General features: G+C 37.2%; 4 protein-coding genes across 10 annotated transcripts in view; 2 read left to right on the forward strand and 2 right to left on the reverse strand.

The window, feature by feature from the left end:
• Positions 1–473: 473 nt before the first annotated feature.
• Positions 474–6,087, forward strand: prrt4 (proline rich transmembrane protein 4). 2 transcript variants are annotated; one of them, XM_014469874.2, is made up of 3 exons: positions 474–611; positions 803–1,688; positions 2,966–6,087. In XM_014469874.2, exons 2-3 carry the CDS (start codon positions 893–895, stop codon positions 5,074–5,076), a joined length of 2,907 nt encoding a protein of 968 aa, XP_014325360.1. In that variant the 5' UTR covers positions 474–611; positions 803–892; the 3' UTR covers positions 5,077–6,087. The 2 variants fall into 2 exon arrangements, with proteins under 2 accessions (XP_014325360.1, XP_023200040.1); XM_023344272.1 differs by having other exon boundaries at positions 476–611; positions 1,545–1,688.
• Positions 6,088–7,390: 1,303 nt separating this feature from the next.
• LOC102227261 (inosine-5'-monophosphate dehydrogenase 1a) lies at positions 7,391–16,242 on the reverse strand. 3 transcript variants are annotated; one of them, XM_005802056.3, is made up of 16 exons: positions 15,517–16,242; positions 14,942–15,040; positions 14,353–14,401; positions 13,143–13,244; positions 11,986–12,060; positions 11,628–11,834; positions 11,408–11,495; positions 11,107–11,306; positions 9,626–9,716; positions 9,443–9,538; positions 9,169–9,312; positions 8,849–8,990; positions 8,519–8,662; positions 8,351–8,434; positions 8,111–8,127; positions 7,391–7,997 (listed from the first exon to the last, which is right to left on the reverse strand). In XM_005802056.3, exons 1-16 carry the CDS (start codon positions 15,753–15,755, stop codon positions 7,894–7,896), a joined length of 1,881 nt encoding a protein of 626 aa, XP_005802113.2. In that variant the 5' UTR covers positions 15,756–16,242; the 3' UTR covers positions 7,391–7,893. The 3 variants fall into 3 exon arrangements, with proteins under 3 accessions (XP_005802113.2, XP_023200879.1, XP_023200890.1); XM_023345111.1 differs by having other exon boundaries at positions 11,408–11,834; XM_023345122.1 differs by lacking the exon at positions 15,517–16,242 and having other exon boundaries at positions 11,408–11,834; positions 14,353–14,372; positions 14,942–15,019.
• Positions 16,243–17,146: 904 nt separating this feature from the next.
• Positions 17,147–21,180, reverse strand: LOC111612340 (receptor-interacting serine/threonine-protein kinase 3-like). 4 transcript variants are annotated; one of them, XM_023353422.1, is made up of 12 exons: positions 21,122–21,180; positions 20,668–20,853; positions 20,239–20,548; positions 20,006–20,154; positions 18,811–18,860; positions 18,470–18,625; positions 18,216–18,307; positions 18,059–18,122; positions 17,937–17,986; positions 17,685–17,733; positions 17,340–17,582; positions 17,147–17,261 (listed from the first exon to the last, which is right to left on the reverse strand). In XM_023353422.1, the coding sequence occupies exons 1-12, from the start codon at positions 21,148–21,150 to the stop codon at positions 17,251–17,253; spliced, it is 1,389 nt and encodes a 462-aa protein (XP_023209190.1). In that variant the 5' UTR covers positions 21,151–21,180; the 3' UTR covers positions 17,147–17,250. The 4 variants fall into 4 exon arrangements, with proteins under 4 accessions (XP_023209190.1, XP_023209196.1, XP_023209183.1 ...); XM_023353428.1 differs by having other exon boundaries at positions 17,685–17,730; positions 18,059–18,125; XM_023353415.1 differs by having other exon boundaries at positions 18,059–18,125.
• A 1,337-nt stretch (positions 21,181–22,517) lies between these two features.
• Positions 22,518–27,961, forward strand: part of frmd4a (FERM domain containing 4A) — a 121,202-nt gene continuing 115,758 nt past the window's right edge. Inside the window, exon 1 of the mRNA XM_023345170.1 lies at positions 22,518–23,341. Within this exon, the coding sequence (XP_023200938.1) occupies positions 23,297–23,341 (45 nt within the window). The 5' untranslated portion in view covers positions 22,518–23,296. The remainder of the gene's footprint in view (positions 23,342–27,961) is intronic.

The raw sequence follows: 27,961 nt of genomic DNA on the forward strand, positions 1-27,961 counted from the left end.
AATTTAACCAGAAGCTAAAATCTGTTGTAATCAAAAAGACTCAGTGATGAGATATATTTCATCAAATAATAAATTCCACTAGTAGATATTTTCAGCACATGCGCACAACAGCAACTTCATGAATTATGAATGCTTGCTTCTGAATCAGATGTATGGATGAATAAATAATTTACGTATGTTTAACAGCTCCTGTAAGTTATGGTCAACATAGTTCAAATAAGCATATCTCTTAAATAGAGAATACCCCAGGGTTGCCTAAAGAGCATGCTAAGGATCTTATCTCATGCTTGTGGCTTTCGTTTTATACGAGCACTCTTTTCTCAGAAGGATTTCAGTGCCTGAATCCAAAAAAGGAGACAATGCTCATCTAGATGTTGCTGCAAACAGTCTCGCTGTCAGTTCTGTCCAGCGGCAGCATGTGGGAGGGTTGAGGCTGGCCGGAGGAGGTGGGGTCTGTCCCATGAGTCGATTGGCTGATGAAGAGAAGAGAGGCACAGCACAGTGAGTATGAAAAGAGACAGAGTGCAGTGCAGACCGAGACTGCAGACATGAAGCAGCACAGAGCGATTTATATGCTTGAAAAGGCTGCAGCAGAACGGATCACTTATGAGGTAAGAAAACTAAAATCTGAATGATTTTAAGAAAATAGCACTGCTACATGCTAATGTTTAAATATTTTTTTTACTTTGTAATCTTGCAGTGTTCACAACCCACATGATGCAATTTATTCTATCTTATTGCAAATACCTTGGTGACGTACAATATGTGAAGAGGCGTCATTTGTCTTTCAATTCTATTCCAGGTTTGTCACAAATTGAATCACTGACATCCTGATGTTTACAGTCCAAACATGTGAACAGACAACAATCAGTGAAGCTTGCAGACCCTCAGCATGGGATCACTGTGGAATATTTATTTTCTTTTCCTTCTTTCATTCTCTCTCTTACTTCACGCTGCCGCTTTCACTGAAGAAAATACCAAAGAAGCACGAGAGACTGACTACTACCAAGAGATACAGTTTCTTACACAGCCCACAGAAAAACCTCGCCAGTCAAGTTTGGCACAAGACAGTTTTATGTTTGGACTTGAAAATGTTGACTTCCCGAATCACCCTTTGAATTGGCCCTTCTCGTCATCTGAGGACTTAGACAGACAAGGTGTAATTGGTGAATATAGTGACATTCAGGAAGATATTGAAACATCTCCTTTTTATCCTAATGATGAAAGACTCACATCAAAGCCTTCAGACATTCTGAAAAAGGACACTACTCTAGTGGAGGGTGTACAAACATCTGGAAACATCTTGTTAGGAAAGGCTCTACAAAATCCAACAAAGGAAACATTAAATTTTCTGTCAACTGAGAGAAGTCGAGTGTCTGCAGAGCATCCTCCACAAATCAGAGAGAATGAGCAAACATTGACAACATTGCAAAATGAAATTTCTGATATTCATTTTCCTTTACCTTTTTCTAACTCTCTTCCATCACCCATACCTGATTGGAACTCAACTTCATCACCATTTATTGGACCGGACAATAACCCAGACCACCAAGCTCCATCACCAGCAACAAACAATGAGGGACGGACTGAAGGCATTCCAATGTCCATACAGAAAAATCTAAATGGGACAAATTCTATTGCAGATACTATTTTAACCAGAGTAACAACAAGCACAGAGGGAGCCAGAGGTAAGAATTAAGTCTTCACTTCACAGGAAAGTGGTTTATGAGCTCACTGATAGCTCATACTTGACTAATACAGCTGTAAATTTGACCACATAGCATCTCACAACAGAATCTGTGTCACCGCAGCATTTTTGGTGCAGATGTTTGGTGTTCATCAAATGTTTAATATCTTTTGTAACCACTGGGATTTACTCTCACTGCAACTATAATTTGTTGCTTTTGGTTACCTTCCTTTCTTAGTCTTTTCATTACATTTGAATTCCCTAATATTTAACTCTTCGCAAACACAGTGATTGCATTCACAAAGTGTGCCATGTTGATCACTCGCAGTTAAAGCTGCAATGGTGATCAGATGCCTCAAACCAGTATTTACTGTATGCACTCACAGTCACTTGTCAGGGGAGTTTGTGTTTACATGATTGGGGGAAGTGCACTTTGACAAAACTGGAATACATGGTTCTTCCTCCAGCTGCATGTTTTACTCCAGTAATGTTTACCAAATTACAAATCACCTGAACCAAATGTAGCTTAGCTATTGTTAGTTGGACCACAAGATAAACTATCCATGCAATATTGATATTTGATGAGATTAACACCCACTGTTTGTAATAGTGATTGCTGACTCTGTATTAACACAATGACTTCATCTTTACCAAAGTTCTCTAAATAAGACACATTTAATTTTCTGACCAGCTTCACATTCTAGCCTTTTATTTCATGACCAGATAGAGATTCATATCTCTTGTATACAGAATCAATCATTTAACGTTGATTGAGAATACAACCAGGTTCTCATAGCAGAGCACATCTTGACCTTGTTTAATAACTATATCCCAAAAACAAAATCAGTAATCAGGTCAATACTGGCTAATAAACAAATCATTGTCAGTTATGTTCACATGAACACCAACACACACAACTTGTTCTTGCTCCCATTTCTCTCTGTGTGACCCACTTAGAGCTTCCCAGTTGCAAGCCTGCTCTGTTTTATTATGGATTAACTTCACACATACACTCGCTGCTCACTTCTGGTCTCATTTTAAAAGCCAAAGCCTTTGGAATTAAGAGATGATTGCCTGAGTTGCCTGTTTTATAATTTGTATTGACATAATCATTTTGCTGTTATTCAAATAGGTAATAAAAAGAATTTAAAATAATAGGACATGGTTAGACAGATAATTTAATTACTTAATATAATTTAATGTCTAATCTCATGAGCTGCTCTAAAAATGTAGTAAGTGCACAATATTTTCCTGTGTCACAATGTCTTCTCTTTACAGATGATTCCAGGAAAGACAGCCTGAATGTCCCAAAGGCCACTGGCACACTGTTGCTCGAGGGTGACATGGATATACCCACCACGCCCTGTAAAACATCAGATCAGTCCTGGACTCCCACCTATCCAGAGGATTTTACACCAAGTGAGCCCTTGCTCCCCTCTCTGGCTATCAGTCCTGCCCTTCTGGTCCCTCTGTATTCAGACTGGAATTCTGCCTTTGCAACATGGGGCTTTGCATGGGAAGCACATATCTATGGTCTGGGATCTGTCTTTACTTTAATTTGCCTAATCTCTGTGGTTTGCCTGTTAGGCTTGCCTCTACGGTGCCCCCCTGGAATTGGACTTTTTATAATGCTCCACTTCTTTATCCTGGCATTTGCAGGCATCCAAGGTTTCAGTTTGGTGTATGACGCTTATAATTCTCAAGACCGTCTTCCTCCTCTGGTCACTCAATTGCTCTCAGAATTACCAACGCCCTGTTTAATATCAGCCTTCTCCTTGGCTTTCTTCCTCCTGTCCTTGCACTCACGCAGCTATCTTTCACTACCTATTGCTATTTCTACCTCATTTTCAGCCTTGCCGAAGCCTTGTCTTTTGCTATGTATGTGCCTGTTGCAGTTTATGATCTCACTTGGATGTGTTGGACTCCTCCAATTGTTTCACAGTCTCCCCACTGTGGTCATTTTGTTCCCTCAGGGTTTGTTTGTCTTAATAGCCATCTTTCTTTCATTCTCCTACCTCATCTTTTACTGCTTGAAACAATTAAACACAAAACACATTTACAGGCTGAGTGAAAATGGAGAGGCTGGCGGATCACCAGAACTGGTACGCCCTGTAATTTGCCCTTTTTCCAAGGTAGAAGACTGGGACAGAGCAGCAAGAGCTGGGATAGGATGTTCATTGTGCTTGTTAGGATGTGGTGGTTTTCAGCTTTATGGGATCTTGCATGCTCTTGGTTTGGGTGGAATTGATGGCTTTGGGTTTGAGCCGTGGCCTTGGTGGGGCTACCAGATTGGCTACAGGTTCTGTGAGATTGGAGTGGGTGTGGGATTGTGCATTATTGGCACACATCCTCTGTTCTGTAACAACAACCCCTCTTTGAAAACCATAAGTAGTAGCAGACCAGGATCCTGGTCCCGTCTATCCTGCAACTCCCCTTTGCGAGGACACAGTAGGCCCTCACAGGAAGAAGTGAGTTCTCCAGCTCTCTCCACTCATGAGTCCTGGTCCCAGGTTAAGCAGGAAAGGTTGATGGTCTGCAATGTTGATGCCAAGAAGCAGTCAGAAGCGCTTCCTCTTTGCTCAATGGTTGACAATCCTGAAAGTGAAGTAGACTGTGCAAACAAGCACAGTCCAAACAAGAGTACTCTGCCTTTACACACACCTCAAAAACCACCAAGCAAACCTGAAAATGCAGACGAGCTCCAGCTATCATCACTTGATAGTGTAGGTACAGATAGTGACTCCACTGGGGATCTCCGACCCCCATCTCCCATAGACTTGTCCCGCAGCATTGACCAGGCTCTCTTTAGTGAGTCCTTATTCTCTCACAGCATTTTTAGTCCACAAAGACTATTCCATACTTCCTCAAGTTTTTCATTGAACTCTCCTGCCCAGGAATCATTAAACCATGGGCCCAAAAGTGTTGTAGATACTCTATACCGGGCCTCATCTTGTGGAGACGTGGATCAAGAGAATGCTACATCCAGTTCCAGAGTTTCTCAACCACATGGGAGTTTGATGTCTCACAGGAAAGCACCTGTGCCAACGGGTCAGATAGACTGGAAAGGGAGCATTACTGGTTCAACCCAAGGTTTGTGCAATTATCCAAAACAAACTGGAAAGTTTCATTCAAATTCCTGGACAAACAGGGGGCAAAGTATTACCCAAAGCAACTTTCCAAGGGCAATACCCTCTCTGTCTTATCACAGGAAATACAGAACTCTGAGCTTAGCATCCCAAGACAGTAAAGGGTCCGGCCGGTTGCCAGTGACTAAGCATCTAAGTGAAAGCAAGCAGCTTGAATGGGATATGGCAGTACAAGCAGAGTTTGTTAATGTGTGCAAACAAATTGACGCCCTGAGTATGTGCAGTGACACTATTGAATTGTAAAAAGATTTGAAAGTTCAGGCAAGTTAAGAATTAAGAACTGAGAGTGTACAGAAAGTTTAAAATAATAAATAGACTATCACCTATAATGTAGGTAGAATTTATGTTATTAATTTAACACGGCCTAATAATTTTCTGTAAATATTGTGTACCTTGCAAAAATGTTTTTTTTACACTTTTATTCTTATTCTTTCTTTACACTCTTTAGAGATCAGAGCACAGCATCAAACGTTTGCAAGCGGAATATCTGCTCTATGCTTTTGTTCAGAACATTAGTTTGGAATAAACTTACAAACGTTTCTTAAAATAACGACTTCAAGCTCAAGTTTAAGTTTATCATGTGAAATTCCTGTTAAATGGACAAAAACGATATTCTGTCTGCAGTACAGATCAAGTAAGCTTTTCGTACTTTGGGTGGGATATTCTGATAACAACTTGGATGAATTCTTGCAAATACTTAATTATATTTGTTGTCTAATCCTGACCAAAGAGACTATGAAAGACACAAACATATATTCAGTGACTATTGTCCAGCAAATGGTGTGAAGTTAAAGATCTTTGCTCCACATCTCCATTTGCCATTTATTGCAGTTTAATTTAGAGATTGCTATTACTCTTCAAATTTAAAAAAAGATACAGTGATTACCCAATAACTTCAAAACGTTTCCACTGAGGGAATTTTAGCAACTTTTCTATGTTCATTATGTTCTGCCATTTAATCAGTTAATTTCAAAATATTAATGGCAAAAATAAACAGAATTTTTTAATATAAAGTTTGAAACTACAAATTTTAAGCAGTGCAAGTCCTGTAGATCTCACTTTACTACAAGGAATTTGAATGTTTTCATAATTAACTCAACAAACCATAGCTGGGAAAATAAGACAATTTCTTATTGTTATCAATGGATATGTGTATATAGTTTTTGTTTCAGTAAGGGAAACATTTGCATAGCAAGAATGTGTTGTCTAAATTTCAACCCTGAAACAACAATGGGAAATGAAATAAAGGCTGGAAAAAATGTATTTTCTTTGGAATCTTTGACTCTCTTCACCAAATGGAGTTAAGATAAGCTTTAGCAATGACTGTTATAGCCATTCAGTAGAGTTGGCATTTTTCTTTCTCTTTCACAGCACAAAATCAAGCCAAATATAGCATTTATAATTCCTTTTACTGTCACAGAATTTGTCTCTCTTTAAAGTTTAGTGTTGGGTGCAAAATGAAGAAGAACCACGAACTCGACAAACCATCTTAAGGACTTACACTTGTGTGTTTATGAGATTAAAACATGCTAAATGTTCTACACATTTCAATGTTAACAAATTTTCAATGGAAAAAAATCTGACTTCTGTCTCTTCAGACTATTTTATGTGAAAGACCCAGTGACCACATATTAGTCAGAACTTGTGATAACTAACCATGCTGACTTTAATTGATTACCAATAGCAAATATGATGCAAAACCTCCAGAAACAGAAATTAGACAGTCCTGTTGTTGAATACATTTGCATTAATCAGATCCTTATTTATATGGGTTAGAAATGTGTTTCCAATTAGTTGTTCCATTGAATCTAAGTTGCACACATTCATCAATGAAATCAAACCTTGTAAATCTGATTTAGAGCTTTGCCATGGAGGAAAGTAAAATTTTTAAGTATTTCCTTTCAATAAATACCTGACTTCATTTCATTTTGAACTAATTGAGACACTGTCATTCTGCTAATTATTGTATTAACAATTTGACACATAATGTTCATAGTGTACATTTTATTATTCCTCTCATAAACTCAATATTTCCAATACAAGAGGTCAAAAAGCATATTCACAATAAAGATTTTAGGAAGTATTAAGGTTATTATATATTCATTTATCTGCAAACATACAGATCAAACGTATATTATAATATACTCTTGACTATCTGTGAGAAGTAAGAATGAAATATTTTCTTCTTTATATACCAAAATACACATAAAAACTGTACAACAGTGTCACAATGTTGACTTCAAAATACTTTGTTTTGCTCTGACAGTGCTAGTTACAACTTGGGTATTTTTTTTTTATTTTATGTAGATGAGAACAATAATGATGTTGCCAAATTCTTAGAAGGAGCAGCTAAATAAACTTAACTGGATGCAACATCTCAGACAGTTTCCTGGAATTTTATATGGTAACAAAGATAATAATGACCAAATTGAAGAAAGCACAAAAAAAATTATACTAATGCAAAAAACTCTGTAATAGTTCAAAATAAGTAAAGCAATAAATATTTAACAGGTGAAATTATATTTTAAAAATCTGTATTGTTTCAATGAAAAGTGAAGTCAGTAGGTACTTTCTTTTTTAATGGTGGGCATGAACAGACAAAATACCAAGTCATTGTCATGCTAATAATAAACACTTTTGTAGAAGATAGACAACGTAAGGTACAAATCAAGGACATCAGGAATGACATAAAAATGAGACTACCAATTATTTAGCCTTGAAAACACTTTCTTACAAAGGTGTATATTTGAACTTTGTGAAATAAAATGCTTTGGTATTTTTCTACAAAATATATACACAGATTTCTATCAGATTAAATTCAAATGCAAAGAGCCTCTTGTATTTCAAATTCAAAATGTGCCTATTGATTAAAATATGTCTTCTTTACAACTTTTTAAGCCCTCCGTCGTTGCAAAAACATGAAAAAAAGAAAAGAGTTCATCAGATGATCCATGTGTCCAGTAGTTTGACTTTTTGTCATCTATGATCTTGCTGTTTATCCTGATTTAACTCAAAGAGAGAACCTATCAATACTCTATCATCTTGGTGTCAACTCTCTATTCACATGAGTCCGTTGCATCGGCTCACTGCAGCTGGGGTCGGGACATTTGGTCCTGATCGCATACTTCCTCGTCCTCCTGCCTCATTGAAGCCACTTCTTGTAACTACAATTTGAATTTTAAAAAAAAAAACATGATCATGAATGTTATTAGTAAAAAGCTATGTTCAGCACAGATGAATCAAGCAATGATGAGGATGTTGGTATGAAAGTACTTACATGGCAAAAAAGAATATCTAACATGATACCAAGAAGGCAAAAAGAAGAAGAAAAAAGATTGTTTTGATGTTGCAACAGCTTAATTTTATTCCAGCTCAGACAAAAGCGAATTAAGGAAGCAAAAACTGAATAGCTGATAAAAGTCAAGAATCATAAGTCCCACACAGATGGCAATATAAACACACTCTTACAAATTCTAAAGCACAATAAAAGAGATATAAACCCAAGGGAAATGCTTACGAGTGGAGGCCATGAACTCCTCCCTCCATCTGAGCAGACATGGTTCTCTTCTCAAACTTCAACTCTCCTGAATACATCATTGACCTGCAACCCAACACACATAGTGAAAACTTGCTAAAGATTTCACACTACAAAAAGTTCAAATAAATTAATTCATAAAGTATTGACCTTAAAATTGACAAACTTCTGGCTCCAATGTCCTGGCAGCCATGTTGTATCCCAGAAATGAGGTACGGAACAAACTTTTGGACAGAACCTTTATCTTGAACTGATCCTGAGACCCCTTGAGCTACTTTCACCTTATCTCCCTCACTTCAAGACATACAGAGAAAATATTTTTTGCACTATTTTACAATAACAGTCAATTACAAATGTACAATGTACAAAAAATGTTGTTCTTTAAATATGCTAGCTTAAAGTAATTTGTTAAGTGGTTTCGTTCTATAGGCACCATGGGGAGCCATCAGCCACCCACGACAATGCCGTAAACATTTTTACCTAAAGTAACGCTTTTGACTGTTATTCTTCTCCATTGCATCCAAGGAGCCCATTCCTCTGTATTTCTTCAGACGCACACCATCTGAAAAGAAATATTCTCCAGGAGCCTCAGTGGTTGCAGCGAGCAAAGACCCCATCATCACTGATGAAAAAATAAAATTGGACAAAACTTTGGAGTGAAGTATTTGCAACTTTTGGCAAGAACATTTTGCTCAACAATGTCCACAGTTAAACACTTCTTTTGCAAGATGGGGACAATCATTATTTCCCCACTGAACCTAAGAAAGTGGTAAATATTTAGGACTCCTGCCCATTTCTACCTGTAGACGCTCCTAGGGCAAGAGCTTTCACCACATGCCCCACTGTCTGAATGCCTCCATCCGCGATTACTGGTACTCCGAAACGCCGGGCATATTCTGCAACTTTATAAACAGATGTTCCTTGAGGTCGTCCACATGCCATCACTGAGGAAGAAATAAACAACATAAGACTGAAATAAGTAGTTGACATGTAAATGATGTAGATCTTTGGAAGTGTTTCACAAACTCAAAGGGTTATTTTGGTCACATTTGGGTCGTCAGCTTAATTTTTTACCTTCCTGGGTAATGCAGATAGAACCACAGCCCATCCCAACCCTCAACGCATCCACACCAGCATCTATGAGGTTTTTAGCCTGTGCAGCTGTCACCACTAGAGAGAGACAGAGGAACAGAGAACAGCTGAAAGATGAAGGAAACAAATGTGGTCAAAGTGATGTAATTCAAAAAGCACAATCACCATTTCCTCCAATCACTTGTAGATCGGGATACTTCTGTTTAATGTAGTTTATCATGTTGATCTGATAAACTGAGTTTCCTTGAGACGAGTCCTGCAATCAGAAGATAGATCCAGAACAGGCTATTTAATTTTGCTAAATGCATTTCTCTTTTTATAGTTTTAAAAACAATCTAGAAAACATGTAACATAAACAACAAAGCACTTTCATCCATCCTAACATTATTAGTAATCAAGGGGATTTCATTGATGGATGCATCGTGTCCTGTAAAGCTGAATAAAAAATAAAAAAAAGCTCTCAGCTGCAGCTTTGCTGTACCCAAGGCACCAAAGAGCACAAAAAAGTACTTTTAGTAAAGGTACCGTATTTGTAACAAACAGAAATACATTTATTTGAATTTGTTCCTGACAGAAAATACAAATAATACTCATCCAGGATGAATCATGGCCACCCCAGGAATAAATAGTAAAATGAGAGAACAAACTCCAGAGACGGTGACCTACATTTGGTGACCTTGTTCTAAACTGTGATATTTTTGTCCATTCAAACTGAAGAGGCTTCATTAGTTTACAGAGGTGGAATATTCTGCTCAAATTTTTCTCTAATGAATATAAACATGTTTCTGATACTCAGAAAGTAAATTGGTTGCAATGAGTTAGTTGCAGGTTCCACCTTTAGCTGCTGGCAGTGGTGAATACATCAATAACAGTATGATGTGTTTCTTGCTGAATGAATTTCAAAATATCTAATATTCATAGATAGAAGGGTTTTGCTGTTTCTTATTTTTATGAAAAATAAATAAAGTTTAACATGAATGATAAACTTGAAGGGAAAATATTAAAAGTAAATCAAACAGGATCCAACAGTAATAGTTAAGATGATCAGTTAAAATAGGTAAATAAATTATATATAGTCCAGAAAAGGGTGAAGGCTGAAGCATTAACTCATAAACACATTCAACGCAAACTATTCATGACCTATTTTTTATATCAAAACAAAATAGTCAAAGAGAAACTTTTTCCTTACAAATCTTTAAGATCAAGTCTACATATCACAAAATCATACATGCAATATTTAAAATTGTATTAATTCCAACAAAAAAGAGAGACATTGATAATACTTTTAATAATTAAGTCTACTTTGTAATTTCTCATTAAAAAGATTTTTCTTGAAAGAAATTAATCTTCAAAATATATGATGTTATTACTCATAAATAATAAATTATTATTATTTCTTTAAATGACCAGTTCCAGTATAATCATAAAGTTTTGTGATATTCAAAAGAAATATATTTTTCTATATATTACTTTCTGAAACTTACAGAATTTAGATTTTCTGAACTATTTCATAATTAGTTTTTGACTAATCTGTCGCAAAAAATATTAATGATACTGATAAGATTTATGAAGTAATTTTAAGAGTTTACCTTAACAAATATGAGGTCATCCATCAAAATCTGAAACAGTTAATACTCAAGACTCACCAGAACCACCACATCCACTCCAGCCTGCATGAGGAGGTCCAGTCTGTATTTGTCGTCCTCCCTGGTACCAATGGCAGCCCCACACAGCAGTTGTTTGCGCGAGTCCTTGGAAGCCAGAGGATAATCTCTGTTTTTCTTCAGGTCAGTTCTTGCTATGATGGAAACAAGCTCGTCGTTGTCATTCACAATGGGGAGCTTTCCTGAAAAAAAAAATCAAATTTTAAAATCAGTAAAACCAGGAGGTGGCTTTCATTATCCTACTTATTTTCTTCTCAGCAGCAGAACATTTTGAAATCGTTACCTTTCTTGCTTCGCTGCAGTATGTCGTTGGCTTCTTTTAGCGTGACTCCAGCTGGTGCAACAACTAGGTCTTCCCTTTTTGTCATGGCCTGTAGTAGAAAATATTTCAACTGTAAAGACTGATTGATGTTAATACACTTTTTCAAATGACAGCAAAATGGGTGTAACATGATATGCTCACAAGAAAAATGTGTTCCCAGTTCAAACAACTCGAGACCCACCTCTTCCAGAAGTTTCTCATAATCCTTCTCGGACAAAAAGTCAATATCCCTGGAGGCCACAATGCCAACCAGCTTACTGCCCATCTTGCCTGTTTCTGTCACTGGGATCCCAGAGAAACCATGGCGTCTCTTAGCTTCAAACACGTCACCCACTGTGTGATGTGGGCTCATTACCACTGGGTCTGTGATGAAACCTTGCTCAAATTTCTGGCAAAAAAACAAAAAAACATATAATGTTTATTCACAGTGTAGCTTAATTGCTGTCCATGCTGTGAACAAATAAAGTCATAGTTCCACTGGCATATTTTATTTTTATGATAAAAGATTTTGTCTATATTGACTTATTTTATCATTTTACCTTGACTCTTCGCACCTCATTGGCCTGGAATTCAGCAGTGCAGTTGTGATGGATTATTCCAATCCCTCCCATCAGCTAACATCACCCAGATGGAAACAAGGAAAAATAAATACCCCATTAGATAAAAATGGAAAATTTATTTAGGTCAGCATTCAGGTCAAGAGCATGTTTTAATCAGAGCTGCTGTGACCAGTTCTTGCCCTTGAGACTCTGTGTCATGCATGTTTTAAGAGGTGGGTTTTCTCCTTAGCATGTCATCAAGATCTGCAGAAGGATATAACATGTTGATTTCAATAAAGTGTGCAAAACAAGGGTCAAATCTAATACATGCAGGAAACTGGCCTCTGAGGTTCAGAATTGAATACCATGTACTGGTGCATGTACTACATCAGGGTGTTTGACAAGAAAATGAAAATCATCCTAAGTGGATCAAACAAGTACAGTGATCGTTTTAAAGCATTTATATGTGATGATTATGGTTTACAGCGGATGCAAACTTGAAATTTCCTCATAAAATATTAGTTTTATATAAGAAAATAGATGTTTAAACAGCAATGTCTGTTTGCCAAAAAGTACATCAACACTAGAGTTCTGGCCAGGTCTTTCTTTAGTTTGTATTACTGCACCAATGTTTGTGCTGTGGCACTTCCTCATGAGGAAGCAAGCATAAGCTTAATTGAGGCATTCAGCTTATTTGCATAGTTTGGTTTGCTGTCTCTCATCTTCCTCTTAACAAACTTCCATGTTCCTGGATGAGGTTTATACGAGCAAGTACAAAAGATTTCTGAATGAAATTTGTGTCCCTATGTTTAGGGCCTGAAAATTTTTCTAGCCAATCAAGCATAGCAATACCAGGGTAGTTACAGACACAGGCACAAATCAGAAGAGAAAACTTGGGACCATTGAGCCACTGTTCTGTCCTCCTTCTATACAATATATTAAATGAGTTTATCAAAAATCCTTTCATATATGAATTTTCTGTCTTTAATTTTGGGTTTTCATCTGATGCAAACCATAAAAGTAATTCCAAAAAATGCTTGAAATATATCTCTATGTGTGGCATGATTCTATATAATGAGTTTTGCTTTAAATTTCTTTTTAACTGATGTCCCAATGAATTGAGATGCACAGTGCATGTGTTTAGAGTCTGTACTCACTGCCATGGTGATAGCCATGGACGACTCTGTGACTGTATCCATGGGTGATGAAATGAGTGGAGTCTTCAGAGTGATCTTTCTTGTTAGTGCAGACGTCAGGTCCTTTAAAATAAAATGAAAATTGTGAACCATAATTTCACTGTGACAGTTTTCAAAACTACAATGGAGTACACGTAAGAGGCTGTTTGGACACAGTGAAGGGTTATTTGCTGGGTTTAGCTCTTAAGTGCTAAAAGATGCAAGTGTGTATGTGTGTTCTGAACACCTGCTAACAGGCAACCACCCATGTGACCAGGCATGAAATTAATTTAATGTCCCAGCAGACCTTGAAAACAGAGAAAGGGAAATAAATATGTTCTCATATGTTTGGGACCACAAACCTCAAAATTATCTGAACAGAACCAGAAATCTTGTTCAAAAGATTCTAGTTTTGGTAAATTTCTATTAGTTTCAGCCAAAATATTTTTCTTGCTGTGTCAGTTCTTGAAACTGCTTTTGTGAAGGGGATTGCAGTAGGAACCTGACTGCAGTTGTAACCTGACTGTTCGTGAGTACTGTTTGTGCAGTACTCACGAACAGGGCTTTAAAAAGGTATTCATAACCTTTTAACTTTTTCATGTTCTGTCATGCAACAAACAGCGTTCTGTTCTTTATTAACATTTTTTGAAAGACCAACAAATTAACAAACAATTGGGACGTGGAAAGTAGAAATAAGCAGCTTTCTTTCTTTGTTTTGTTTTTGGTTTTTAGAATAGAAATCTGTAACGTGTGTTGTTCTATTTCAATATTCTCAGTTTGGGGTATCCTTTTATAACCTAATTTAAATTTAAAATGATTTTTGACCTCTCTGATGTGTAACTTGGTTCTAACTGGTTTGCTCATTAATCCACTTTAACAAACTGCAAAGGCCAACTGTATTCATATAAGGACATAATTAAAAAGAGATGGACTCTATTGTTTAGTAATTATGTAGGGGACTCAATATATATTTGTAGCACACTTTGCAGATTGTTTTGTAAAAGATGTTTATGACAATTATGTAGTACTCTGTGTGAGTCTGTCATATAAAATAACCTCAAATAAAATGGTGTTTATGATTAGAATGTAAGCAAGTATATGAAGGAGCTTTATGGGTATCAATACGTTTGCAAATGTTGTGCGACAAACAGCAAAAGAGTATTGCCTATAATAACTCATATAAATTACTCACCACCTCATCAGACGTGAAATCTATGAAACCAGGGAGGATAAGAAAATCACTGAAAATGGAAAGAAAGTAGATAATAGTAATAATTATAACAATAATAATAATAATATATTTAAAATGAGTAAGACTGCGCCCAATGGCCACATTAATATAATGTCTCATTAATGTAATCTAAAAAAAAAAAGTCATTTGTACTGTTTTGCTAACTATTGTAATAAAATTGACAATGAAGTGAAGCTCTATTTTAATATCTTTCCCTCTGTGTTTCCCTATTTTTTTTTGTCACACACACACGCACACACACGCCCACAAAGGAAGCTACCCTGATAGCTATTTCCACACTAAATTCCTACCAACACCATTACACCCCCCCACCCCCCAGCATACTGCTTTTAAACGATGATACCACTCAGAATCCCTTAAAGTACTGTTACTCATTTTAATCCTCCATTTAAAGCCTAAGCAGATGTGTCATCACTGTAAGTTTTAGCTACCATGAAACTCATTTCATAAGTCTGTGGTAGTGCTGTAGAGAGCATTTTTACAGTAGTCTAAGTAGGTAAGCAGTGTGTGTGCTTCAGTAAAGTCTTACTTGTAAGTCAGCCCATCTCCAATAGCAAACAGTTGTTGTGCTGTGAGTCCATCCTCTGGAACATAACCTGTTCCTCCACTGATCAAGTAGTCGGCCATGCTGAAACATGAACACATCAACTGAACTTGCCACCTGCGACATTTTAACAAGCAACAGCCACAACAATGCATAAATCAAACATTTCTTTGAAAAAAAATAATTCAGATTCATAAGTAATTTGACAGATTGTAAACAGTCTGACAGCAATAACAATTAAAAAATTTACTAAATCTTTATGATTAATTGATGTTTATTTCTGTCTTGACCTCTGCGTAACTCTTGTTGTGCCTAGATCAGGAGTGCAGACAGGAACATATCCCCGTCAATGGAAACTCCTTCTATATACTCATGACGGCAGCACACAAGGTAAGAGGATTTGGGTGGCTGCCAAGGTTGCCGATAAATAGATTGGAATGGGAAGTGGATGTTGCCAACAGAAAGTGAGAATATTTCATTTACTTGTCCTTTCATGGTACTATGCCTTGAGAGTAGCTACTGTTAACTGAAAGCAATGATGACTCAGTGTGGACACTGACCTTTCTGGTTCATATCCAGCCTGGATTCGTGTGGCGCTGTACCTCTGGGCTGCAGTCTCATGTCCATGTCCATATGACGGCGGGTAGGCATGAGTCAAAAAGGAGTGTTGAGACTGCTCCCCATCTCTGTTTGAGACGCGAGGCCGTGCTGGTTCCATGTCTCCTACAATTCTTCTGTAATCAATCTGGTAATTGTCCCTGTCACTCTCTCCAAAGCGGTCATATCCATGACCTTCCATCTCTAGGAAATCCAGCTCTGTGACCTCCACACACACTCCTCTTCAGTTTTTCTGCATACAATTAGAATCACACTTTGCACTCCAGGTAAACATTGGTAGACCTCAAGAGACACTCCATGTGTTGTTCAGTTGATTGCATGCTCACACCAGTAGGCTTGTTCTTGTTGCCAGCTAGTTTGCCCTCTGAGCAGCAGCTTAACCAAATCATAAAATTTTCAGTTTTGCAGGGAAAAACTTGCGGCTTAAGTACGCACTATCAGTAAAATACCCCTTGAAAAATATTGTCAGTTATCAGGAGTGTTCATATTCCAGTTTGAAAACACTCCATTATGGAAGGAACCAAGGCCAGCAAGCAGGAAAAGGAGTCTTTCTCCTTTTCAAGGGGAACCTCAGCACACTCCCAGGTTGAGAAGTTGAGTTGGTCCCAGCCGTGTTTGTTTTCCCTCCATCCTGGGAGCTTCTCTCCACTCCGTCACCCTGGTGGCTACTGAGCTTAACTCTGTTTCTGACTGTAGCAGACGTCACTCTCCCACAAAGAGGATTGGGAGCATTAAAGCAGGATGGGGTGGAGTGAGATAGGTGTGTAGGGTGGAGTAAGGAAGCAGCACCTCGGAGGAAGGATTGACCAACATTACGCTTTAACACTTTTCCCTTGAAGGACTAGAGTTCTGTAAATGTGTGAATGTCAAGGCAGTTATGCCTCACCCCCAAAATGAAATAAAGAGAAACATGGTGTTTGCATGTGTGCGCACATTAAAATACTATCAGGCATGCTGCCAATAAAACTGAACATAGCCATTTTTTGAATCTTGATGTTCCCAATATTAAAAAAAAAACAATCTGCAAACAACTGAAAAGTCATTGCCATAAAGAAAATTTGATATAAGAGATTAATTTTGCCCTCATTCCTCTTTTCCTTTATTTTTTAGTGCTATTTTAGTTATTTAAAGTCCAGTAAGTTAAAGTGCAACAGGTGAGTGATTAGTTTTTCCTACCATCAGCTACAGTTGATTGACTAACTGTTAGTGACAGTTATAGTTAGGGATTGAACCAGAAAAGCTTCTTACAAACCTTCCTCCTCCACGGCTCCACAGCTCCTTTTCCCACCCAGGTGGAAAAATAAAAAGCAATTCCTGATGTTAACATTTAAAAATATTCATAGCCCTTAAGCTTTAACACATTTTGTCACAATACATTTTTAATGAGTTTTTAATTCTTCTTATTAGTTGTTGTAATAGTAGTAGTATTGGGATGTTTTTCACCTCACAAATATTTAATTGTGAAGTGAAACGAAAAGGAATTGTATTTTAAAATTTAAAATAGAATGTATGTCATACATATTCAGTCTTTTTGGATGTGTCTTCACCAGTTTTGCAATTCAAGACAAGAAGGATGGATACTTATATTTATTTGTAGACTTTATACAATGAAAATGAAAGAAAGAAAAACATTAAGAAAACCACACACACTTTTGGACATCTGATGCAGGAATGCCTCAACTGTCACCTGAAGAGAGAAAAAGGGAAAATAAAAACCTGAACAGCACAAATAAAACCTTGCATGTCTAATAACAGGAAATCATACCATGACGTTTCAGAATATTTGGTTCATGATTTTTCAAGGCATCATAGAAGGCAACTTTCACCAGGTCTGATGCACGTAATGACTTGTAGAGCTCCCTCATTTTTGCCTGGTTAGTTTTTTCCGCCTCAATTTCGAAGTAGGTTTCATTTTGGATCATCTTCATTTTCTTAAGATCCGCAGCAATCGCCATGACACGTGTGTTCTTCTGTATTATAGCATCCATCCTGTCATCAACAATTGTCACTGTGTGTAGTGTTTTGTTGCATGCAGGAAAAAAAAACATGATCACCATCTATTTATTTTTTTCTGTTTTTTGACACAGAAATTCACAAAAATGCTACAGACCTTTTTCTTCTTCTGTTAAATCTTCAGTTCCAGCTACATTAGATGGCTGCTGAGAACAGAGAAAACATGAATGTTGAGTGACCATGAGGACCAAATATGGACAATCATTTCACTATAGCTGAAATAAAATATGCTAATTAAACACAAGAATGAAATCTTGATTTATAACAAAACAGCTTGAATTTGACATTCTTTTTTATTTTAATATTTTCTCTTCATTTCAAGCTCACATTTAATAAATCTAGATAATACCTGTACTGTATCTGAGGGATGATCAACAACATCCTTTGACACTTCATTTTCTAAGAGACAGAAAGAAATGCATAAAATTAGTGGGTTGTAACACAGCCATGTAGAAGCATTGATCAATCTACCTGGAGTGGGCGAAGGAACCAAGTCTGCAGCATTTGCCTGAGAAAGCTGGCTGCTACTTCTTGACTGCTGGAAAAGAGAAGTAAAGATTATGTAACAGCTGCAAAAGAAGAACATGTACTCGTAAACTTGCAGAACTATTTTTTATTCCAGAATTACATTTTGTCTTAGTTTCAATAAAACATCACGAATGGCTGCATCAATTCCATCCTTGTGAAGTGAGAAAATCGGTTCAAGTTTATGGACGATTTCTAAAAGAAAAACAAGTTTGTGTTTTCAGATGGTGTGGGCTATCAAAAGAATCATGTACATTATTACACATTTATGTAACTAATAGATTAACATAAAGATTTTAGTCCAATATGACAAAGAGTCAATGCACATTCTTCTTTCCGTGACAAACCGACTCATACCATTAAAGTCAGGCCTTTCAGAAGGTTTTTGTTTCCAGCAATGTTTCATGAGCTCAGTCACTGCTGCCTTCTTTTCTTTCTCCTCTTTCAGGCAAAGACTGACATCAGGTCTGTCTCCATGTTCAATCCTGTGTTCCACGAGACTATCTGGCTTCCCTAAGTATTTAAAACAACAAAACTGCATTGACAGGGGTAAATGTGGACGTGTATAGATATGTATGTAGAAATGGGTGTAAACTATGTTTGCAGTTTGAAAGTTGATGTAAAGCAAATAGGTTATTGTAATTTTAACTAAGAAGGTTTTTAATTATGGGAAAAGATTAAAAGATAATCACTGATACCTGGATAGGGTACTTCACCACTCAGGATAGACCAAAGAAGGATGCCGTAGCTGAGTGAAAAAGGGCAAATGTTCTAGATTACACTTAGATTTTATCTAAACACATCTGGAGAATCAAGAATAGAATATATGTTGTTTCATTGTTGAACATGTTTTAATTGTAAATATGTTTTTTTCTACTTAAGCTACTGACATAAAATTTGTGCCACACAGAAGCTGTCAAAGTTCACACAACATTTTAAATTGCTAGGGTTTTCTAATATACACAGAAAAAATCTAACTTTCTTAGCTTTGATAGGATATAAATCCTGAACCATTCAACAACAAAAATATTATGTTAGCAATAAAAAAAAGAATAAGATCAAAGGTTAGGAAAGTCCTACTGGGACAGTTAAGCTTTAATTGCCATTGATGTGAACTCAATGGGAACTCAAGAAAAATGAACACTAAAACAGAATCAAAAGGAGTTTCAGCAAAATATTAGTTTATAGGTTAGCACAGTTACACAATCAAATTATAGTAGTTTTTATGTCTGTCTGCTGCAAATAAAACTGTTTTTTACATACAACAAAGAGTCTATGTTGCATTAAATGTAATTTTAATGGTAGGGGTACACTTCTGAGTACACCTGAATGTTGATATCGACCAAAGCAATTTAACCATGTAAAGACATCAAAACAAATTTCCATAATTTACGTTGTTTTGCACAAAGTGGAACAGCAGCAAAAAACCACTGAACACATTAAAAATGCAAGTGGCAGAAAGCCAAGAATATAACTGATATCTGTCAGCATAAAGCTATTAGAATGGCCTAATCAATCAGCTAATTTAAACAAAACTGAAAACCTAACAACAGAAGAAAAGAGCGAAATTAGATGAGTGTTTGAAGTTTGTTTGTGTGGAACACCTAGTCAGTGAATGTTTTTACTTTCCTCATACACTCATTGCTACTTTCTAATAAGTAGCAAGTAAATTTTAGGAAGTGTCTTCAATATCTATTATCCCCTTTACTAAACATAATCTATGGGTTAGTTAGTTTTGATTTCTTTCTGTGAATCAACTGGGTTGCTATACCAATCTAATTTAATGTCAATGATCTCATTAGATAGATATCTACTGAGAAAAAAATTATTGTGTCCAGTATTTCTTTTCCTATTTGTATGATTAACATATGTATTATTCAATGCTTTTCTTACCTGTAAACATCAAAGGAGCGAACTATTTTATAGTTTAGAGCAAAAGCTTCAGGCGGTATGTATTGTATTGTGCCTCTGGTACACTCTTTTGATTGTTCAAAACTGGGCAAAACACTTGTGGTTTCCCTGGAGAGACCAAAGTCAGCCAGCTGAGAAATGCAAAGGGAGAAAAACAACTAAGTTTAATTTCATATTTATTGTGAACAAAGAACATTGAAAGCCTAGTATTTTACCTTGGCATTAAAGTCATTATCCAGCAGAATGTTGCTTGGTTTTAGGTCATGGTGAACAAAACCCTTTGAATGGATGTATTGCATCCCTTTAGCCACTTGATAGGCCAATCTCACGGCCAGTGGCAGTGGTGGAGGGCTACTCAAGTCCTTCTGCAGGGTTTGAATACTTCCCTTTTCCATAAACTCCATGACTATTCCCTCTGGAAACTGTGGAAACTTATTTCCATTGTAAATCCCATAGACTCTCAGAACAAACTCAGAAGACAATTTTGTCAGACATTCAGCCTCCTTGTACAGTTCGTCAATGGTTCTGAAAGGAGAAAGCTAAATCATTTAACAGTATCTATAAAATATTTAATGTTTCAGCTATCTACAAAAATTTACAAAATACAATACATATAACATAGAATTACAATCAAATGGATTTACCCTGTATTCCGAAGTAGCTTGATGGCAACGAAGTCTCTGACTTTGTGCCTGACCTTATAGACAATACCAAACCCCCCACGGCCAATCTGTTTCCATTTTATGTTCTCATCTAGGTCCACATCATGACATCTTTCGCTGCTAGGCAGTGCCATCTCCTGTTGCACAAGGGTAGCTTGAAATGTCAGTCTATAAAAAAAGAGTGACAAGATGTTTAAAGATGTATAAAAAGTTTTTTAAAAACAACTTTGGAAGCAATTGTTTTATTGTCTCTATCTAAAGTGAAAGCACTGCATATATGCTGACTGTGGAAAAATGAAAGGAAGCATTTTCTTAAAAAACATTTTGTTTTCTTTTTAAATAAAATAAGCTGAATGGATTTCTACGTACTGTTTTTCTGCTGTACTGTATCCACATGAGTTAACTACATGGAGATCTTAAAGAAAACAGACCGTACCCGTTCTTGTTTCCTGTTTCATTTTTCATCTGTCGTTGAAGTTTGAGCTAAGGGGTGGGAACTGCACTGAGAAAACGTAACTCCACCCTCCTATGAGTCACTCTTCTGTAGGAAATGTAAGATAATTCAACACTTGACATTAAAATTAGACAGAAACAAGCTTTAAAACTGGTTTACTTATTTTAATTTGCGTGAGTAATTGAACATGGACTATGAACTCCTTTGTTTGTACAATCATTGAGGGCATAAACACAGAGACGACGCTCCCTAAGGCGACTGTAATTCTACCCAGACAGTGAGAGGAAGTTTATGGATTTCCTGAGTAGTTGGGGTGTTGAAAGGTTGCATTTTTTGTTTGTTTGTTTTATCCAGAATGCATGTGTAACATTATATTGCACTAAGCTTACTTAATACTTTGACCAATGAGTATAATGAAAGTCTGATCACAGCACAGCACATAAATGATAAAACACATACAATATTTTTTTTTTTTTTTCATGGGAGAAAGTTTGTTCCAGAAGCCTTTGGCATAATGCAGCGACACAGATATGTCTGAAGAAAAGTAACTTTACCACACCTTAAGTCTAAAGTGCAAGATCAGTCTCCTCAAATCAAGCAAAGGTCTACAGCTAATAATACGAGAAAATTAAAAATAAGAACAGACGAACTCTCTTGGACCAAAAAGCTGACAATGAATGAGATGCTGTTTTATGAATGGAAGCATTGAGGCATATTGATGCAAACGTTTCTTTGATCTTATATAATTTAAATGCAAAGATGCTGGAGGCATTCTGTTCTATTCTAGGCAAGTTGAGAGGTTCAAATAGCTTCTTTAGAAATTCTGCATTGTTGACAGTGATTGACATGTCCCTGATCGGTTTCATTTTAAAGGTGTTCTTCTTATTTCTTTAACTAACTAGCAATAAAGCAAATAGAAAAGAAAAAGAAATGAATAAGTAACAGAAAGATTGATTTGGGTTGTTTTACCAAATAGGCTAAACAGACCCAAACATTTTCCTTGCATGTCTCCACAGCTTTCTGCAAGCTGTTTTCTGTGCGGCCAATGTCAAGGATAACCTGAAAAAGGACAACATGAAAGTGCAGCTCTGTATCCATAAAGCAGATTCTTGTTAACACAGCACTGTGAGGGTAAAATTAGCATGTCCAATCACAGGTGTAACACCCTCTATCTGAATGAGCTAATGAGTATTCTACTCACTGAGAACCGCCTTGTTCTCTCAGAAGGCATCGATAGGCGCAGTCTGCTCCTACTCTCTGCATTTCTGTTTTCACCCCTCCCTCTTCCACTCCCACCCTCGTTTACGCTCAGTTCAGCGTGGACCTCTCTCACCACTGGCTGCTCGCATCGCAACATCTCTCTCCTCCTTTTTCTTTTTTCCCATCACACCTCTCCTCTGACACTCTATTCTTTCCTCTTCTTGATCTGCTTCCCTTTTTTGGCTGGTTGGTTTAAGCCAGAGATACATGAGATAGAGGACTGGTGAAAAAGGGGAGTCCTATGTGCTGGATCTCAGAGAGAAAAGCTGTGGAGAGCGTTTGTATTCCCATCACAGAGAAGGAGAAGTGCTTTAAATTGGGGAGCATCACTGTTGCAAGGCAGGTTGAATCCTGCAGAGCAGCCAAGGACATTCCTGGGAAGGAGCATATAGGCAGATGTACCACGTGCAGGAGAGGAAGTGCTTTGTGTTGTGAGGACAGCAGACTGGAAACGAGAAGCACACGGCAACAATCAGAAGGAGGGGAGCACTGAGTTAGAAGAACCCCAGTCACAGGGGGTTGAGAAGGAGGGTGTGTGTGGTCCTTAGGGAGGTTTTTAAAAGTGAAAGAGGAGTGAAGGTGGGTCTACTCTGCCCTCAGCTTAAACTGGAAGAAGGGGGATTGCCTTCCAGACAGTATCGAAGAGGTATAGGAAGACCAAGGGGTCACCAGCTCTCCAGAGACTGTGGGATTATAATCAGAGCAGAGAGACAGCTCTAACAGTGAGACTGAATAGTGGCGGGCTGGTTGAAAATCTTCATTTTACTGAAAAAAGGAAGTCTTTTTCCAAAGTGAGTACTCAAAAACGGGAGACTGAAGAAGAAAAGTAGGAGGATTTCTCTAGGACATAAGTGACCATCGTTCCCTTTCAGCACAAACGTCCAGAAGGATCCAATCATGGCTGTCCAACTCATCCCCGAATCAGCTGTGAGTTTACTCATGGTAAGTCTTAGAGCAGTATGGAGCACCGACTCTGTTCAGGTGGTTTTCTGATGTCTTTAAGAAAAACATTAAGGTTGTTTTTGCAGCATCCAGAATCTTTTGAAGCATTTAGATCCCATCCACTTTCCTCAACATTGTGTTTCTACACACCTAAAAAACTTTTCACTCATCAGGACTTTGGTGACAAACCTTAAAGGAGTTTGTGATCAGAAAGACATGTGCTTGTACGTGCATTGCCAAATATTTATATTCCTTAAAGGACAGATGTCAGATTTAAAAACACCATTCACGATTGGATCAAATTAGTTTCATATAGGAGAGGTAAATGTTGTCTTTTAAACCTTACAAGAGGCAGCTTCCTCTGTGACAGGAACTAATTAATGCTCCTACTATACAGCTGAGCAGTATTACAATGGCAGAGTGGTTTTGCAGCACATCTTTTCTAGAGATTTGGCGTGGGTCAGTTGTATGATATCCCTTAATTTAAATGTAAACCCAGTGTGTAAAGAAAATTTGTACATGGAAGCATGTTCTGTTCTTCAGTCTATAATGTGGACATCCTGCAATCCCAGTGGGGAGTCACGCATCGCTGCTCTACCTGCTATTCCCACCTGTCAAGGCTGTCTGTTACTATGGCGATAGGCCATGCAGTCCATCCTGGGGTGAAACAAAATGGTTAGAAATGCAGGGGAAAAAAGTACATAAACATGATGGACAGGTCATTGGAGGAAAGATGAAAAGGAGAACATCAGGGAGGAGGGCAAGAACAGAAAAGAAAGAAATGGAAAAAGGGTGCTTTACAATAAAGAAAAGTGACAACTTACAAGAGACGCTGTCAGCATTTGGTTGTTTCCCATCAAAACTGGGTCTGCCTGAAGTGGTTTTGGTTTTTTTTGTTTTTTTTTGCAGTATGGAGAAAAAAATGGGTTCAACTGACAGTTTGTTTCCCCTGAGAGCATTTTTACTCCTCCGCTGTGTATGTTTGGCATTCGTATGGGAGCTGCTCCCAAACAAGTGCTCTTACTGTCATAGTTGACAGCCTTTAAATGCATCTTTGTCAAATCTGTTTCACAGCCATTGTTCCAGTCAAAACCCCTTCATTCAGAGCCATTCTGCATTGCACCAGCAGCCAGTAATCAGTGCTCTTCAGAGAGGACACCATTTGATCTTTTGGTATTTTCCTTGGAGAAGCTTTCTGATTTTCCTTTTTTGGTTTTCACTGAACAGGGATCACATGCATAGTTTTAGCACTTAGTGATTTGTTTGCAAAATCGGTGGCATTTGCTTTCACACTGACACGTTAGCTTGAACCCATCTTAATTATTAATGGGGGAGGGGGAATGTTAGCCAAGATTAACATTGATCATGCTTCCTGCCTTCCTGTGCATTAATATTTCAAGTAAATACATGATTACTGCACAGCAGTGACTATAGAGCAGCAAAGATGGATAGATTGTGTGTTATAGATAGCAAGATTATCTTTGAGATTCAAAAAAGTTTAGTTATTTCCACTATTTGACAAGAGCCAGAGTTTGCTCATTCTAGGAACAGAGGAATTCTTATGCGTAGCCTAGAATCAAATAAAGTATTAATGATAATGATAATAATAAAGATTACAGCACAGTTATAAAAAAACAATAACAACAGTAAGGTTCAGCAAATATATGATTGTTGTTGTATCAACCTTCCAGACCTCTCAGGTCTTCCGGTTCTGGTCTGCTCTGCATCCCCAGAACCAGAACCAAACGAGGAAAAGCAGCTTTCAGCATCTATGCACCACAAATTTGGAACAAACTTGCAGAAAACTGTAAAACAGCTGAAACACTGACTTCCTTTAAATCTCAACTAAAAACCCACCTGTTTAGGATTGTATTTGAAACGTAATCAATTACAAATTTAATGATGGAACTTGACTTAATGTCATGTTCTGATTGTTGATTCTATGTTGCAATTGCACAAAAATCCATGAGGGACGACGGAGTCCCAGAGCGAAATTCCGTGAAAGAGGTGTACGGAGCCTCTTGCCGGAAGCCCATTGAAAGGCTGTTTACATCGTTTTAAACTGCGTGATTGTGAGCGTGAGTGGGAATAAAAATACCAATAGGTATTTCGTTCCATATAACACAGTAGGAGTCTAACAGGTAAACCTTTTATGGATGCAAAAGCAAGAACCCCCAACTTGATGACTTTGTATTTCTGTGTTTGATATGATGTAAAGCACTTTGAAATGCCTTGCTGCTGAAATGTGCTATACAAATTTGATTGATTGATTGATTGATTGATTGATTGATTGATTGATTGATTGATTGATTGATTGATTGATTGATTGATTGATTGATTGATTGATTGATTGATTGGTTGGTTTTTCATTCTGTTAGTGTTCATATCTCAGCTAATTTCATTGGTTATCAAAAGTCCAATCAGTTTTTTTAATGTTTCCAATCTAACAATTTCCTTGATACTGTCACGTGGGAAATGAGGTCAAGTATGAACCAGCTATGTACACTCAGCAGGGACGATCTAAAGATGAAGAAAATGACAAAAATGACTAATATATAAAACAACCTAGGGTTATCTAGTTACTTAGATAACTAGGGTTATCTAGTTTCTCATCTTCATGATATTTGGGAATAGCTTGTGAAAAAATAGAGTTTCTCTTCTATAAAAAATTAATCTTGATTTAGATCTGACTCTCAGATGAAGAGAAAGTAATTGTTTTAATGGTCTAATTCAGACTTTTGTTACCTAATTTGAACCCATCTTAATTATTAATGTCTTAAGAGGGACAAGAGAGGGATAAGACATGTCCCTCTTAATGTTTTAAGAGGGACATGAAAATGAATCAAGGGAAACTCGACAGGATAATTTGTCCAGTTCTATTATCAAATTACCCACATAAACATGGTGAATGAGTGTCTTGTAGTTCTGCTTTTGTTGTTCTTCTACCTCCACCTGTCTCAGCTGGAGACACATTTGGCTTTTCTGCTCTAGCAGCAGTTTTGACAGAAACAAACCACTCTGAAACCACCAGCTGTACTGGTCTGCCCTTATGCTGCTTTTCCGATGGAGAATTTTCATTTATTTCATATTTATGCATTTTATAGCTATTTTTATGGAAAGGCTTATATTTAGTGAGGGCTATGTTAACCTGGGTTACACAACTCCAAGGGAGAAAATGCTGCGTTACCTATTTTGAAATTCCGCTTTTACATGTTTGATGAGAATTAGGAGTAAATAACAGTAATGACTATTGACAAAAATCTGGAAAAAAAACAACACATTTTGGTGCCTAATCCAGGTTTTAAAATGCACCATTAGCCACGATCTGAACATCGTAATTAAATTTTAATTAAAAGACGTCAAAAATAGAAACGTATTTGCTGTCAGTGTTCTGTTTTGCCGCATATTTCACTTAATTTTCTAATGACATTAATCTCTCTTGTCAGTGTTTTTGTTTTCCACATGCAGGGGCAGCTGATCCATATTTATTTTGCTTTCTGTTACTCTTGGCCTTGCACCCTATGCTGACAGAAAGCAGAGTAAAGTGGAATCCTGACACACTCAGGGGCTAAGTGGATTATCTTCATAATGCTGAAGGCTGTCTGCTCTGAATACTGTGAGGGAACAGCGAGCAGCTTTACAATTCCTACTTCAAATTCTAATTCCTACATTTGACAGATCCTCTGAGGTACATGACATCCATGCACATATGTGTAGCTACTCATTTGTGAACTGCACCATATTATGTGTGATTTCCGTAGTCAACGTGGCGCTTTAGATGAATAGAAAAAAATTAGAATAGAATAGAAAAAAAAAGAAAACAGCATAGACTTTACATCAGCCTGTATGTTGTTGCCATGTCTCTTCATTGTTTTTCCTCATTCAATTACCCTGCCACTGAGCATGCAGACCAGATGACTCAGTGTGATCAAGCCAGGGGATTCAGCACTAATCAAATCACCTCTCTATGAAACGATGGGTGTGTGTACATATGACTTCATGCATACAGCATGTGTGCAAAAAAAAAACAAGAAAATCAAATCAGAAAGTCTAAATGGTGAAAAACTGTGTGAAAGAACACATGTGTGGAACATTAAAATCCTTTTTATAATTTTGATCTAATGCACTGTAAACGAGCAGCCTGTGTACAAACAGAGCAGGGCTGAGGAGGATGGGGGAGGGTCTTCAGAATGAGATCATACTGAGATAATTGATTACTGCCCTGTAACAATGGCAAAGAAGGAACACTCAAACAGCATTTCATGTTTGTCTTTACATATAACAAAAATAATATGTCCTACTTTTGGTATGTTCAGCTAGAAAGGAATAGTTATTAGTTTTTAGTGTTAAACTGATTATATTTTCAAGCCCAAAGAAAATGTTCTAAACCCACATTTCTCATTGAAAACTGCTGGCACATTAAAACCTCACAGAATCCCTGCTACTGATTTAAGAAGCTACATATCTCACATAGATTTCTGCCCTTTCTGGGTGATTATTATGAAGTACAGGCACAGATGACATTTCATTATTGCCATTTTGTTAAAAAAAAATTATCCCTCTCAATCTGACAATTTTGATTTTGGGACACTGTTGCGTTTTTCCCCCCCTTTTCTCTTT

The sequence above is a fragment of the Xiphophorus maculatus genome, chromosome 2, assembly GCF_002775205.1.
Source record: "Xiphophorus maculatus strain JP 163 A chromosome 2, X_maculatus-5.0-male, whole genome shotgun sequence".
Lineage (NCBI taxonomy): Eukaryota > Metazoa > Chordata > Actinopteri > Cyprinodontiformes > Poeciliidae > Xiphophorus > Xiphophorus maculatus.